The 15,769-nt window shown below is 37.9% G+C and overlaps 3 protein-coding genes across 5 annotated transcripts; 1 reads left to right on the forward strand and 2 right to left on the reverse strand.

The window, feature by feature from the left end:
- Positions 1-6,239: 6,239 nt before the first annotated feature.
- LOC103848911 (protein LIGHT-DEPENDENT SHORT HYPOCOTYLS 2) lies at positions 6,240-9,333 on the reverse strand. Its single transcript, XM_009125735.2, has 2 exons — positions 7,204-9,333; positions 6,240-7,016 (listed from the first exon to the last, which is right to left on the reverse strand). Exon 2 carries the CDS (start codon positions 7,012-7,014, stop codon positions 6,421-6,423), a length of 594 nt encoding a protein of 197 aa, XP_009123983.1. The 5' UTR covers positions 7,015-7,016; positions 7,204-9,333; the 3' UTR covers positions 6,240-6,420.
- A 233-nt stretch (positions 9,334-9,566) lies between these two features.
- Positions 9,567-12,413, reverse strand: LOC103848910 (probable low-specificity L-threonine aldolase 2). 3 transcript variants are annotated; one of them, XM_033290948.1, is made up of 10 exons: positions 12,233-12,251; positions 11,669-12,128; positions 11,298-11,409; positions 11,132-11,182; positions 10,922-10,993; positions 10,702-10,834; positions 10,557-10,615; positions 10,108-10,208; positions 9,885-9,951; positions 9,567-9,786 (listed from the first exon to the last, which is right to left on the reverse strand). In XM_033290948.1, exons 2-10 carry the CDS (start codon positions 12,118-12,120, stop codon positions 9,751-9,753), a joined length of 1,083 nt encoding a protein of 360 aa, XP_033146839.1. In that variant the 5' UTR covers positions 12,121-12,128; positions 12,233-12,251; the 3' UTR covers positions 9,567-9,750. The 3 variants fall into 3 exon arrangements, with proteins under 3 accessions (XP_033146839.1, XP_009123982.1, XP_009123981.1); XM_009125733.3 differs by lacking the exon at positions 12,233-12,251 and adding an exon at positions 12,255-12,413 and having other exon boundaries at positions 9,594-9,786; XM_009125734.3 differs by lacking the exon at positions 12,233-12,251 and having other exon boundaries at positions 11,669-12,223.
- Positions 12,414-12,683: 270 nt separating this feature from the next.
- On the forward strand, positions 12,684-15,708 carry LOC103848908 (phosphoenolpyruvate carboxylase kinase 2). Its single transcript, XM_009125732.3, has 2 exons — positions 12,684-15,397; positions 15,468-15,708. Exons 1-2 carry the CDS (start codon positions 14,593-14,595, stop codon positions 15,509-15,511), a joined length of 849 nt encoding a protein of 282 aa, XP_009123980.1. The 5' UTR covers positions 12,684-14,592; the 3' UTR covers positions 15,512-15,708.
- The last annotated feature ends 61 nt before the right edge of the window (positions 15,709-15,769 follow it).

The raw sequence follows: 15,769 nt of genomic DNA on the forward strand, positions 1-15,769 counted from the left end.
GTAGGCGGTTATTTGCTCGAGTGATTTCATAGATCCGCTTTGGTGTGTGGTTAACCGTTTGGCTTGGGTTTTGGACGAGATCTCGATAGGTTAGATCGATGGATGCTCTCCGAGGAAGGTTCTCAAGCGGGGAAGATCGGCCGGTCTCGTTCTGGTGGCTTGCGGCGCCGGTTACGGTGGCATGCTTGGAAAACTAGGGTTTCCATAAGTTTGGGCCGCGTGGGGTTTAAAGTTTAGGCCGTTTTTTTTGTTTATACTAGTTGGGCCGGATGCGTGGGCTTTTATTGTAATGTTTCTTGGTTGGGCTTGTCCCTTAATTTTAATAAACTCAGTTGGGAAAAAAAAAAAAGATCGGCTTTAGGTTACCTTTAAAACCTATATTGTGTGCAACACTCTCTCATACACTCATGTTTAGTGAATTTCAAGTTAGACATAAAGGTAACAAAATGCACAATTGAATACGTAAAATTGTTTGAAACCATTTATATATTTATATATGTATATGATCGCCACGAAAAGGCAAAGAATTGAAACATTTATTCTATATTTTTTTGTATAAGATTGTTACCAAGTTATATATGTCATGACCAACTCGCCAGTTCTCTATGTCCGCATCAAAGTTCTAGCACAGGTTCAAACGCCAATGAGTGTATGAACGTTAGCTAAATAAATTATCTCGTTAGTCATGTACGATAACATGTACTAATAACTAACGAAGTCGTCAGTAAATAGATACTAGACCGCAGTATAAATGAACATAAAGTTTTTTTTTCTGGTTTTATAAGAACAGAAATATGATTGAGCTGTAAGCACATATGTGAGTACCATATAACAAAGGTAAAATAAGACCCGTAAGTAGGTTTGGTAATATATATATTAGCATTAAAATGAAAAATAGCCCGTTTTCTACTTTTTTTTACAACGCTTAGTGCAGTTTTTCTTTATCAGGAAAATAATGGTACATTCAACTTTACGTTTAAGAGACAAGAATATAATCTTATGCGATGATGGTTCTAAGCGGAATATAAGAAATCGTCTCTTAATATTTAACTAAAAAAATTTAACCGGTTCTTAGCTTTTTTAGTTAAAAGTTAAGAAACGGTTTCTTATTTTTCCTTTAAGAACCTCACCCTAAGAATTTAATAGGATTAGGATAAATATAAAACCCTATATCTTTGGGATTTAGAATATTCATGTGTTTCCTTTTCCTAGCTAGGTTATGCTTCATACGTTGTATATAAACACACCTTGGTTGATGAATAACATACACACTTCTATGATCTACTTCATTATATGGTATCAGAGCTAAGATCTTACCAAAAATTTCTATAATCAAACTCCTCAACGTTTGATCATATTTTTTTTCTACTACTACTAAATCATCGACCAAGATGTCTACTGATTCTTCTACAAACCCGTTAATGGGATCTACTACTACACAAGGAGTTCCTCCTGTGCTTTCACCTTATTATCTACACCCGTCCGACAACCCTGGAGCACTCATTACATCGGTGCTTCTTACTCATGATAACTATCCAGAATGGTCAACGGAGCTTCGCAATTCCTTACAAGCTAAACAGAAATTTGGCTTCATCGATGGGACGATTACAAAACCAACTGATGACAGCCCTGATTCAGCACGGTGGCTTGCGGCAAACTCAATGATAGTCGGATGGATACGTACGTCTATTGATCCTAAAGTGCGTTCAACAGTTACTCATGTACCGGATGCGCACAAACTATGGGAGACTTTGCGGTTTCGATTTTCTGTTACAAACGGAACCAGAGTCCATCAACTTCAGGATGCTATTACTAACTGCAAACAGGATGGTCAATCCGTGCTTGAGTACTACGGAAGGCTAACAAAACTTTGGGAGGAGCTTCAGAATCTCAAAATCTCTCGTACTTGTACCTGTGCTGCAGCTGCAAATATCGAGAAAGAAAAAGAGGATGCGCGGGTTCACAAGTTTCTATTTGGTCTCGATGACTCGCGTTTTCTCTCTATTAGGTCAAGGATCACTGATGAGGATCCGTTACCCGACCTCAATATTGTCTACTCTAGAGTAATCCGTGAGGAACAGAACATGGTAGCTACTCGATCAAAGGAGCAACGGTCTGATGCTTTAGGTTTCTCAGCAAAGACCGAATCTTCTAAAGATCTTGCTGTTCCATCGGATTCTATAGCTTCACGTTCTCGGGATCCAGCTCGTACCTGCACACATTGTGGCATGAAGGGTCATGACATTACTGAATGTTTCCTCGTTCATGGATATCCAGAATGGTTTCTTGAAAGACAGAACAATGCACCATCTGGAAATCGCGGTGGCCGTGGAGGACGGTTCAACTCGAACAGAGGATGTGGTAGAGGTCGTGCGAATGCAACGCAGGCGTCAACTTCAACTCAGTTCAATTCAGATCAAATTGCTTCTCTGATCACTCTTCTCCAAAACCAACAGAGCAATCTCTCGTCAGAACGGTTGTCTGGTAAAACTACACTTACTGATGTTATTATTGATACAGAAGCATCACATCACATGACCGGGGATCTAGCATTACTTCACGATGTTCAGGATATAGCTTCCTCATCGGTTTTGTGTCCCAATGGACGTTATTCTCAGGCCACAAAACATGGCACTTTAAGACTGAGCAAAGACTATGCTTTGCACGAAGTTCTTTACGTCCCCGATTTTAACTGCACGCTGATCAGCGTCTCTAAGTTATTGAAACAAACAGGATGTATAGCGATTTTTACTGATACATTGTGTGTTTTACAGGACCGTTTTTCGAGGACTCTGATTGGAGCAGGTGAAGAACGTGAGGGGGTTTACTACTTTACGGGAGTCAAGGTTGCACGAGTACATGGGGCTACAAAGTCGACGACTAATTCTTCAGCTCTGTGGCATCGGCGTCTTGGACATCCGTCTTACAAAGTTCTTTCTGCATTACCGGCTTTTAAATCTCTTTCTATAGATTTCTCTGATTCTAGTCAATGTGATATTTGTTTTCAAGCTAAACAAACTCGGAAGGTTTTTCCAGACAGTCTTAATAAAGCTTCTTATCCATTTGATCTTATTCACTGTGATGTTTGGGGACCATATCGAACACCAGCTTCGTGTGGCGCAGTCTACTTCCTTACTATAGTAGATGATTTTTCTCGCGCAGTGTGGACTTATTTGATGCTTGAAAAATCTGAAGTTGCAACTTTACTAAAAAGCTTATGCGCCATGTCTGAACGACAATTTGGTCGTCAAGTTCGCACCATCCGAACATATAATGGTACGGAATTTACAGTCCTTCGGAAATACTTTCACGAGCATGGGATCTTTCACCAGACTTCTTGTGTTGACACACCACAACAGAATGCCCGAGTGGAACGGAAACATCGGCATATCTTGAATGTGGCGCGTGCTTGCTTGTTCCAGGCTCGACTACCTACTACTTTTTGGGGAGAAAGCATTCTTGCAGCGGCTCATCTGATAAACCGAACACCCACACCTATTCTTGACGGTAAAACACCTTACGAAGTGCTTCATGGAAAACCTCCAGCCTTTGATCAACTACGAGTGTTCGGGTGTCTTGCCTATGCACACCGCCGAGCAAGAGATAAAGATAAATTTGGTGCCAGAAGTCGCAAGTGTCTATTTGTTGGTTACCCATTTGGAAAGAAAGCCTGGCGATTATACGATATGGATACGAATGAGTTCTTCATCAGTCGTGATGTTACTTTATGTGAAGACAAGTTTCCCAGCATTGACAATACTACATATGTGACACCTCCAGTAATGCAAGATAACTCTTTTGATGATTGGCTTGAGCCGACTATGCATTCCAGGGGGAGCACTGTTGTTCCACAAACTGAGACAACAATACCCGTAACAACAAACTCTCCATCGACTGCAACTTCTACTGACATAACGAACTCATCTCCTTCATTGCCGACTCCCATAAATAATACTACACCTCAGGAGTCGACGCCCTCGTCTCCAACTACACCTCCACTTCCAGTCTCTCCTCCTGCGTTACCGAACCCAGAGCATACAGAACAGAATCAGTCACCGGGTCTTCTGGAAATACTTGGTCGTGGGCAGCGTGCTAAGAAGCCATCGATTCTTCTCAAGAACTTTGTAACACATGCTACTACCTCTACAAACCCCTCTCACGTTCACACTACATCTAAACAGAGTTCTCTACCAACGGTTTCAGGTAAAACACTGTATCCTATCGCTGATTACTTAACCTCCTCTGTTTTTTCAGCGCAACATCAGGCATTCCTTGCCAATATTACATCGGAGTATGTTCCGTCCACCTTCCAAGAAGCTATACTTGACGAACGTTTCAAAGGTGCGATGAAATCTGAGGTTACTGCACTAGAAGACAACCACACATGGGATGTCACTACGTTACCTCCAGGGAAAAAGGCAATCACTTGCAGATGGCTTTACTCCAACAAATACAAGGCTGATGGGACAATAGAACGTCCTAAAGCTCGCCTAGTGGCTCATGAAAACAGACAGAAGGAGGGCCGCGACTACAAGGATACATTCGCTCCTGTGGCAAAGATGAACACAGTTCGCTTTCTACTTAAAATAGCAGCAGCAAAACGATGGGAAGTACATCAGATGGACGTCCACAACGCATTCTTACATGGGGATCTCGAAGAAGAGATCTATATGCACTTACCACCGGGTTTCAAAACAGACGACCCTACTAAAGTATGCAGGCTTCGGAAATCAATTTACGGTCTGAAACAATCACCTCGCTGTTGGTTTTCTAAACTCAGCAAAACACTCTTGGATTTCGGCTTCACCCAGAGTTATGAGGACTACTCTCTATTCTCATTTATCGAAGGCAATATATGTCTCCACATATTGGTGTACGTGGATGACTTCATAATTGCTGGGAATGACATCTCTACAATTCATCGGTTTAAGACTTATCTCAACAAAAACTTCAAGATGAAGACTTAGGTAAACTCAAGTATTTTCTTGGTTTGGAAGTGGCAAGAGGACCTGAAAGAATGTTTGTCTCCCAGCGCAAATATGCTTTGGATATTATTGCCGAATGTGGGCTTCTCGGTGCTAAGCCTTCTCCAGTTCCTACTGAGCTCAATCATAAGCTCCCACTCTCTAAAAGTCCGCTGCTTATTGACCCTGGCAAGTACAGGCGTTTAGTGGGTCGCTTGATCTACCTAACCTTTACTAGACCTGAGTTGAGTTATATCGTGCATCTCCTCTCTCAGTTCATGAAGCAGCCTCGTGAGGATCACTGGCTGGCAGCCTTACGGGTTGTTAGGTATCTAAAAGGGACTCCGGATCAAGGCATCATGTTAACCTCTAATGCTGATATGCAACTCACGGCGTACTGCGACGCGGACTGGTCTGCTTGCCCAATTACTCGCCGTTCCTTAAGTGCTTATGTTGTTCTTCTTGGAGATTCCATTGTGTCTTGGAAGACGAAGAAACAACGCACAGTTTCTCGCTCGTCAGCTGAAGCCGAATACCGATCTATGGCTGACACTACCTGCGAACTAAAATGGCTCAAACGATTACTTTATCAGCTTGGATTTTCGCATAATCAACCAATGAAGATGTTCTGTGACAGTCAATCTGCGATTCATATTGCAAAGAATCCAGTCTTCCATGAAAGAACTAAACACGTCGAAAATGATTGCCACACAGTTCGTGACGCCGTACAAGCCAAGCTTCTTACTACTGAACATATCTCTACTAAGCATCAACCTGCGGATCTTCTGACCAAGGCTTTGCCTACCCCGACATTTGATTACTTGCTGTCCAAGTTGGGCATTCGGACACCTTCAGCGCCAACTTGAGGGAGAGTAATAGGATTAGGATAAATATAAAACCCTATATCTATGGGATTTAGAATATTCATGTGTTTCCTTTTCCTAGCTAGGTTATGCTTCATACGTTGTATATAAACACACCTTGGTTGATGAATAACATACACACTTCTATGATCTACTTCATTATAGAATTTCCATTAATCATGCTCTAAGAGTATATACGACTATAAGAAAAATCAAAACGTGCAGTATAGTTATTGTTGTAATATATGACCTAACCAAAGTCATCATATGGTATCACTTACTCCCTTCCTGTTCGAAAAACCAATTAACGTCTCCATTGTGTATCAAAATCATTCTCAAGCTGATCCTTCTCACAAAGAGGCCTTTAAATATACTCATAACCTAAGTTTAGACGATATAAGACCAAATACAATGCAATCCAACTTGGTTCCATTTATTGGTTATAAAAAAGGACTAAACAATAGTTCAGGAAACAGTAGACAACGGTGGATGGAGTAAAGTAGGGATAACATTTCGCAAATACAAAGGTTGATACATGTAAATAGATAGATACGAGCATACGTACGTACATGTATCGAAGTTGTACGATATCCTCAAGTTGCACCGTGGTGGTAATTAGCCATCATAGATTGGCCTTGCTGTTGCTGCTCTAGTGGCTGCGGCGGTAGAGGCGGCTGCGAAGGCGACTGAGTTATTTGTTTGTTGTTGACCCTTTTCCTCTTCTTCTCGTAGCTAACGCCACGTGATTTAGCTTGAAAATCTCTAATCTCCCTGAGGAAAATCCTGACTGAACGTGAGCCAAAAGGGCTAGTATCGGGAGCTCCACCGTTCTCCTCGTAGGCGGCACGGAGACGACCGATAAGAGCGTCAAGTGAGCCCCACGCTTGTCGGAGAGGACAAGGACATGGAGCCGGAGGGTTTGGGAGGCCAAAGAAGGCGCAGTTTTGGTGGTGGACTTTGGTTTTCCCGAACTGGTCAAGGTAACGCAAAAACTCGAGAACATGTGCGCCGCTACAAGACGGTGGAGAGAGCGGTGGACGATGGTTTCTAAGGTATTGGCAGAAAGTGTTCCAATCACGGCGTTTCTGGTTCTCGTAGCGGCTAGATGGAGGTGGAGAAGAAGCATGTTGTGTCGAGAGAGTTGTATTAGGGTTCTTATTATTATGATTTTGAGAGATCAGATCCATAGCTTTAAAAGAAAAATATATATAAATTAGGGTTGGAGAGATATCGTTTCTGGATTTGGAAAGATTTAGGGCAGCAGAAATTATAATTTTAATTAGTACTTTGTAGCTAAAATAGAGTGGATGGATTTAACTTCTTGGCTCGTTAATTACAAAATAATTAAAAAGGGAGAAGAGAGAGGACTTGGATACCTCCTTGTACTAGATGTTACAAAATGATGGTGATAGTGGATGTTGTGCAGAAGTGGTGAAGCAAAGAGGAACAACCTAATTAAGAGATGTTTATCTTGCTTCTTCTGAAGATGAAAGATATAAGTGGAAAAGAGATTTTTAAAAAGGGATCTCTTTCCTTTTCTACTATTGTTTTGTGTTTTTTTTTTCTCCTTTCTACCATACAGAGAGAAGATGGATATCAAAATGCATCAGTTGTCCAAATATATAGCTGCATAAACATCATTGGGTCATTTATGGAGAGAGAGAAATAGATATAAGTCGTGAGACTGGTCATCAGAAATCATAAATTTTCCATTTAAGACACAAAAGGAAGAGAAATAGGAGAATAAGACCGGACCTAGTGTTTACACAGTGTGTAAAAAGATAACTCAACATGTAAGAGAGAGACGGAGACCAATGGGTCGGTCAACTGAAGAAGAGAGACACAAATCTTTTCTTGATTCTTATGTCCATATTTTAAATATTTCTTATTAATTGATTGATTCCGGACCAAAGTTCACATGTGGAATAATTGCTTACATTTTTTGTTTAAGCTTCACATTTATTTTCTGAAAATAACTTTTTACATTTTTTATTACAACATATAATTTAGTGGTTTGTTACAACTAATTATAGATATATATATATATATATATATATTTATACTCCTTCTATAGTTTAATTCTTTTGCATGTTGTATTTTGATTGGTAACTAATTTTACACATGTGTTCAAAAAGAGCATATTAAAACCCTCGAATATATATAGTTGCATTAAGGTAATTTCTCTAAAATATATGATATGGTTCGAAACTAATCGGTTACTAAACATAGGATTCAGTTCAAAAAGTATATATGTACCGAACTTGTAAATTTTTACTTATTCTATACACAGTTTTAGAAACGTCCGGTTTTATAACTTATTTTCCCACTCATGAAATCATGGTTAATATATTAAGATGGGGTTCTATGATTCATAGTTCAACCTTAAATCCTTTCAAAAAAATAAACTGGCGCGCAAAACATCTTGATTTACTTGACTAATAAATTCGAAGCGCAGTTTGGTGGATAATCTTCAACTAAAAAATGAAATGCAAATGTGACTATTTCCAACGTGTTAATTAATAGCAAAACGTTTCGCATTAATATTTTTTGTATAGAAGCTATTGAAATCGAAGAGCGAACTTCTGAAAATGACATAACAAAAGCATTAATAGATGATTCACTTACTTTGGCTGAATTTCCCTATAACTTTCTATTTCAGTTGAGGTACCAGAAAACAAAATTTTGGCTACATAGTATTGAACTATATATACATACATATATATACTCAATTATCAGGAACAATACTATTAGTGTCTAGCTTTTTTTGGGACATACTCTTAGTGTCTAGCTATTTATCAAGGATAAGATGTATTTATTGGGCAATATATGAATATACTTGCATATACATGATCCAGTTATGTATGAATATTTTATCTTTATTGTATAAGTGGATATTTGCTGCAAAATCATATTTTTTATAGCAAGTCAGAAAAAATCAGATGGTCAAAAGTTATCCAAATTTGTTAGTAACCTAGTCATTTTTATTTTATTGTTAGTAACCTATGGTTTACGAGTCTCCACGAATTTAACATTAATTTTAAATTACAACCTCTCGAATCAATAATTGGTGTTTTATACATCAAAGCTCAGTTGATGACCAAAAAAATACATCAAAGCTCATTTTACTGTTAACATTTTTCTTTTCGTTTGTTGATGTCTCCGAATCTCCTCATTCTTGTTACATATCGAACAAATTAAATTATAGGAAAGTAAAGATAAATACACATATATATGGTTGGCTTACTGGCTAAACCTAGTCGTAGAATGATTAGATATCGACATGACGTGAATTGTATATAAAACCTCTTTTTTTTGTTTAAAGTATATAAAACCTTGGGGTTATTTGTGAAATAACCAATAAAATAAATAAAATTAGTTTTATGGGGAGAGAGTAGAGAGAGATAGGAAGATATAAGGGGAGAGAGACTGTGCTTTTGGTTGTTTAGTTAATTTTGTTTTTTTCTTAGTCATTGGGTGCAATTTCCCTAAAACTAAAACCTTTTCATTCTTTGTTTTTAATCAAAAACTTGTTTTACAACAAAAAAAGAAAACAGAATTTATTTATCTGTAATTATTTGTCTCTAAGATGTTTCCGGAGATGCTCGTGAAGACATACATGGTGGACTAATGAATATAAAGTAACAGTGTTCCAAAAAAAAAGTGTTCCAAAAAAAAAAAAAGAATATAAAGTAACAACTTTTTGTTCATGTTGTTAATGACATCATTCAGTATTTCATCATCAATCAAACATTTCGAATTTATTAAAGAATGAGGTAAAAGTAGTAGTTACTTTCATGAAATGTTCAATAACTTGAATTATAATTAAAACATATGTTTATTGCTTGATAAAGGGTTTCAATTTGTAAAGCAAGAAAATAGATTCAAGTACTATGACATAGTCCAACACGTGAAATCAATTCAAATCAAGCTTTCTCTTCTGGCACTGAGCTAAACAGTTTCTGAAAATTTTGATTAAGAAGCAATTAGTCAGAGAATTACAAAGCGTGGTGGAAATGAAATATATCGAAGCACATAACAGAGTTTGAAAGCAAACTACCTCAAAACAAGAGAGCACATAATCCAAGTCGCTATCTGAGATTTGGTGGTGCAGAACAATCCTGATTCTGTATATATATTATATATTATATACACAGGAAATAAACTCAAAGTTATTCACCATAAACTCAAAGTTACCCATTGCTTTTTTTGAACAGAGACAGACTCAGACAAACCATAACAATATGTCGAACCAATAAGTAAATACAATTATAATTGTGTACCTGAATGTAGTTTGAGGTATGACAAACACACCGAGAACTTCCAAACTCTTACATGCGTCTTCAGCTCCAAACTTAGGATCTTTTGGTAGATCTACGTATATCTGCCAATAAAACTGTCTTATAACGAAAACGAAAAAAAAAACTTAAAACATTCGGCTTGAAAATTAAAGTACAATGAATACATTCTATGTTCATTTGTAAATCTGGTATATAAAGGATATACATGCCTAGTTTAGAAAATCTCGTAGAAAAAAACTATCATATTACAATGGAACTAGTTTTACTTACATTGCAAACCCCTAAAGTCTTGGTTCTACTCTTTTTTTTTTTTTTGAAACAATCTTGGTTCTACTCTGAATCGTGAATTAGTTAACTAGCCTCACCGTTTATAGTTTTGGGTTAGAATAACCAGACACGGATATAATTAACCATTCATTTCATACACTTACGATGTTGGTTTCCACTGCCGCAACGTCTACTTTTAACCGTTCAATCCGGTTCAGCCCTTCTGGTAATGTAGGAAACCAAAAAACAATCGGTTAATACTCTCACAATAAAATTTAAGTTTTCGGTTAAGAAATAACTGGGGATCACCTGCCAAGATCTTGGCTTTCTTGTGGTCATCTTCGAGCTTGGCGACGTTTTCACGGAGAGCAACCAATGCGGCAGCACAGAGCACACCTATCTGTCTCATTCCTCCACCTAAGGTTTTCCTTAACCACCTTGCCTGCATGCAGTTAAACAAGTTAGTACTTGAACCGGAAATACAATTGCTACTTAACCATGGATCTCAATCTCATTAGCTACAACTTACTTTAGTGATGAAACTTTTGCTTCCCACGATTACCGAACCCACCGGTGCACCTATGCCTTTCGACAAACAAATCTAGTCACATCAAAGTGACCGGTTTAGAACTCCAGGGTATATTCAATACATTCTCTTACAAAGACAAAAAGGACCATGTGTTGAGCGACCAAAAAAACATTCCATAACGTTACGTAGCTCGGTTTTGAAGAACATTACCGAGACCGAATCAGCGGCTTGAACAATCCTCGTCACCGGTACTCCGAGTGCCTAAACAAAATTGAGAAAAATGAACTCGTAAACTTCAGAGCATTGTGCATTTGAGTGAAAAAGTTCAAGAAACACATATAAAACAAATTATATAAAGAAATGTTTGTATACTAACAACAGAAGCATTGAAGAGACGAGCTCCATCGATGTGAAGCTTCAAGCCATGTTTCTTGGCTAACTCTCCGACCTTGTCTATGTATTCTATTGGCAAGCATCTACCACCACAACTGCATCAAGAAACTCCGGTTATATCTAACCATAATGCCTAAATTAATTATAGAATCAAACTGGTATTTCAGTTAAATACCGATCCACATTCTAACCATGACCGCAATAACCAACAAAATCTCCTAACATCGTTCAGTGAATAGGAAACCACTTGGCTATACAAATAGTTCACATCACTTAAACACACATTAAGCTAGGTTTTTTGTTCTCTTTTTTAGGTTTTTTGTTCTTTAATTAATAATACTAAGAAAAACTTACTTTGCTTGAGTGTTCTCAAGACATATAAGCTTAGTAACCGGATAATGGAGATCTCCTTTGGGACTCCTCACGGCAGCTTCGATAGAACTAATCTCCATCGTCCCATCCTCTTCGTTCTTCACCGTCCTGGGGTGCACTCCACCGAGGCTAGAAACGCCACCGTTTTCATAAATATGAATGTGAGAGTCATCTCCAAGAATCACTTCACTCCCTCTCTCATCACAATGGACCAAAACGCTTATCAGATTCCCCATTGTCCCTGACGGAACAAACATAGCCGCCTCCTTTCCGGCGATCTCAGCCACCTCTCTCTCCAAAATCACTGCCGTTGGATCGTTCCCCAAAACGTCGTCGTCAACTTCCGCGTTTGCCATAGCTGAACGCATTGACTCAGTTGGCTTAGTCACCGTGTCGGACCGGAGATCAACGGTTCTTATAACTGGCGTTACCATCTTGATGACTGAAAACAAAAAATTGTTAGACTTGGACTCAAATAAATAACAGCAATAATAAATATACTTGTGTTTTAATAGAAAGCCTCAGTTCAAAATAAATAATAAATACTTGTGTGATGTTAGGTCTATACTTTTTGTTCTTAATGAAGAGATGATAAGGTATATGCATGTGTTTCCGAGCTAGTGGCTCAAGATGCAGAGTGAGTGAGTGATCTAATCGATTACGGAATGAAGACAGGGAATCTGAGACAAAGAAGATCGGTCCAACCAAAACACATGCTGGATGCATAATGACAAACTGGTAAAGTAAAGTTAGTAACACTTCTGCCTAATCTTTTTATCTTGTTGCATATTACTTTTTTGTTCTGGCATCTCTGTTTAAAATTTAACGTGAAAGCAAAATACTAAGCTATAAAAATATATATGTTGGATACTTAATTACGTCACGGATATATAGAATTTTGTATCTTTCCAATTATTTGACTAGAAATGTGATGTTATTCTTAATATATGTGTAGATTAGTTTTCAGACCAACAATCATATTAATGTTGTAAGAAAGTGTTATAGTATTCAGTATTACAGTTTTAGATTCTTATTTTTATTTACAAGATAATTCAATACATTTTCCTGGTTTTATTATTTGGAAAATACACTAAAAGAACAAGTAACAAATATGTGTTATTATTTTATTATTTGGAAAATATATGCATGGATTCAACATAACATTTTAAAATTATTTGATCATTTATTGAATTACTCAGTTCAGTATATATAGAATCATTTCAACAACAACGTATCACCATAAACAAAATTCTCTACTTTAATATGTAATGTTTCATTTTTGAAAAAAAGTAATGTTTCTAGGTTAAATATAAAATACCATATATTCTAATTAATATACATAAGCAGTTCGCCCCATCGCGAACGGGTTTGGTCACTAAAATTGAATGCGTCAGCTGTTTTGGAAAATCTGATGGCGGCACGCCGGCATCCATATCCTCCAATTCAATCTCGTGATTATATCAAGATGATTGCATAACTAGTTACTAATTAGAGCAAGACAAGTGTTTATTTTGATAGCACGAGATCAACATCATCTAGTGTTTACATACGTAATCAAATTATCAAATCAGTTATTATAATCCTCTTTTGTTTATCTATCAATCACTTTACTTTGATCAGTGATGCTGTGACGGTATATTATTATTTAATGTTTCATGTCTGGATGCTTTGGATGACAGATATATGAATACGTTTACCGGAATAACAAAAAAATGCAAAAATGAATATTCGTTTGTATTATCAAAACAGATTACAGAAGTACTATCATCTCTATCAATTTATTTAGTCGAGACATCATTATTGTTAGGTATATTTGACCATGTATTTCAAAAGAGAAATTACATATACTCGTTTACCTGACTAGTCAACTATTTTTATTGAAAGTCAACTATCTTGATCACGGTATAAAAATGTTAAGTTCACACAAATAATACGGTTTAAGTAGTTATTCTGATGGTTGTTCAAAAAAAAATATGAAGTTATTCTGATTAAATAATAAAACTCAATAGGAAAATGATAATATGTGTTCTCAATAATGTATTTTCATATCCATCGTCTCTACTAATACATTGTTAAATATATCGGCCTAACAAATATTTACACAACACCTAGATAAATCATTATGAAAATGTGGACAAACCTATTGGCTTAAAGAAATCGTGAAGATGACACAAATCACACCACCACAGAGAAGAAGTAACCAAACTCTACTAAACCAGGAATCTTACCAACCTTTAGATGATGGACCAATAATGCGTTAAACAAATGACGATTTACTTAATCAAACAACACAACTATTAGTTAGAGTCCTAAAAGCATGCCACATGCACATTCTATAATGGATCGACAATAAATTATTATAGAGCTTATCATAAATTTTATCTGAAAACTACTTGAGGTCTTAACTTACATATTCGCATAATCACATCAAGAATACGACTTTTGTTTAATCTCCGTCGGTTATAGACTATATAATAAATGATTTTTTATAATAAGGACATGATGATCAATGATTTTCTGCGTTCTACTCGTGTAATTTGACTGGTCGAATTCTTATTTTATATAGATTCCATAAACAAATATTTGTTACAAATCACACACATTGTAGGTTTTAACTTCTAAATTTCTCCAATAAATAATTTGATAAACAGATTTTATTATTTATAATCAAAAGAGAAAAATTACACGTGTAGGTGTTTAACGCCGCCGTTAGTTAACTACAGTCTGTTATTACTTGTTTGCTTTTCACTTTTGACTCTAACGTTTAAAACAGAATGCAGTTTAACCACCGTAAACGGAATATACTCCATTTAGTATTCAGATTCTCTTCCTCTATATAACAAACCTCTCCTCTCTCACGAAGCCAGCAGAGAGATACGAAGAGAATCATTAATTAGAATATTCCGATGACCGGAGAATTCGAACTCGCGAACAGTTACCAGATGTGCGACGAGATCGGCCGAGGACGATTCGGAACAATCACTCGCTGTTTCTCTCCCGCGACGAAAGAGTTCTACGCATGCAAAACGATCAACAAGCGCGTGCTCGTCGACGCTCTCGATCGCGAGTGCATAACGACGGAGCCGAGGATCATGGCGATGCTGCCGCCGCATCCCAACATCGTCACGATCCACGACCTCTTCGAGACGGAGGACACTCTCGCGATCGTCATGGAGCTCGTCGATCCTCCGACGACGATCTACGATCGGCTGATCTCAGCCGCCGGAGGGAGGCTATCCGAATCGGAATCCGCCTCGTACGCCAAAAAGCTCCTCCGCGCGGTGGCTCATTGCCACCGCCGCGGCGTGGTTCACCGCGACGTGAAACCTGACAACGTGCTAATCGATCTCGGAACCGGAGGCGTTAAGCTCTGCGATTTCGGATCGGCGGTGTGGCTAGGCGGGGAGAAGACGGAGACGGCGGAGGGAGTGGTGGGGACGCCGTATTATTTAGCGCCGGAGGTTGTGATGGGGAGGAGGTACGGGGAGAAGGTGGATGTGTGGAGCGTCGGCGTTGTGATATACACTATGTTGGCGGGAGAGCCGCCGTTTAACGGCGAGACGGCGGAGGAGATCTTCGAAACGATACTGAGAGGGAATCTGATGTTTCCAAGGAAGGTGTTTGGATCGGTATCAGTGGAAGCTAAGGATCTATTGAGGAGAATGATTTGTCGCGATGTTTCGCGGAGATTTTCAGCAGAAGATGCTCTTCGTAAGTCGTTTTTTTTCAAAATTTCATTATAAATTCTTTAAAATAATATTTTTGAAAATGAAAATTGCAGGTCATGCATGGATTGTGAACGTGGGGAACCTACAAAGCAATTGACTGAAGCTCTCTATGGTTTCAAAGTTTTTGATTAGAGTTAAAAGAGTGGTGATATCGATACGTGTATATGATCCATTCGAGTATAGGTCAAACGCACGTAGCTGTATTTTAATAATCCTACGGTTTGAGCTTCGGTTTAGAGAATGTAGCCTGAAAACATTTTGTAACGATTCTGAATAAAAATGATCTTGAGAGATCGTGGTGCGCGCCATCTAGGTCGAAATTTGAATCGGATCTAATGCTATATAAGCTGACTAC

The sequence above is a fragment of the Brassica rapa genome, chromosome A05 (genome assembly GCF_000309985.2).
Source record: "Brassica rapa cultivar Chiifu-401-42 chromosome A05, CAAS_Brap_v3.01, whole genome shotgun sequence".
In the NCBI taxonomy this organism is placed as follows: Eukaryota; Viridiplantae; Streptophyta; class Magnoliopsida; order Brassicales; family Brassicaceae; genus Brassica; species Brassica rapa.

Coding starts and splice junctions, on each gene's coding strand:
- LOC103848910 (XM_033290948.1), bottom strand. CDS start 12,120: ATGGTAACGCCAGTTATAAGAACCGTTGATCTCCGGTCCGACACGGTG. Junction 10,994..11,131: donor AAGCCGCTGATTCGGTCTCG/GTAATGTTCTTC, acceptor TGATGTGACTAG/ATTTGTTTGTCGAAAGGCAT. Junction 10,835..10,921: donor GCAAAAGTTTCATCACTAAA/GTAAGTTGTAGC, acceptor AACTGCATGCAG/GCAAGGTGGTTAAGGAAAAC.
- LOC103848911 (XM_009125735.2), bottom strand. CDS start 7,014: ATGGATCTGATCTCTCAAAATCATAATAATAAGAACCCTAATACAACT.
- LOC103848908 (XM_009125732.3), top strand. CDS start 14,593: ATGACCGGAGAATTCGAACTCGCGAACAGTTACCAGATGTGCGACGAG. Junction 15,398..15,467: donor TTCAGCAGAAGATGCTCTTC/GTAAGTCGTTTT, acceptor TGAAAATTGCAG/GTCATGCATGGATTGTGAAC.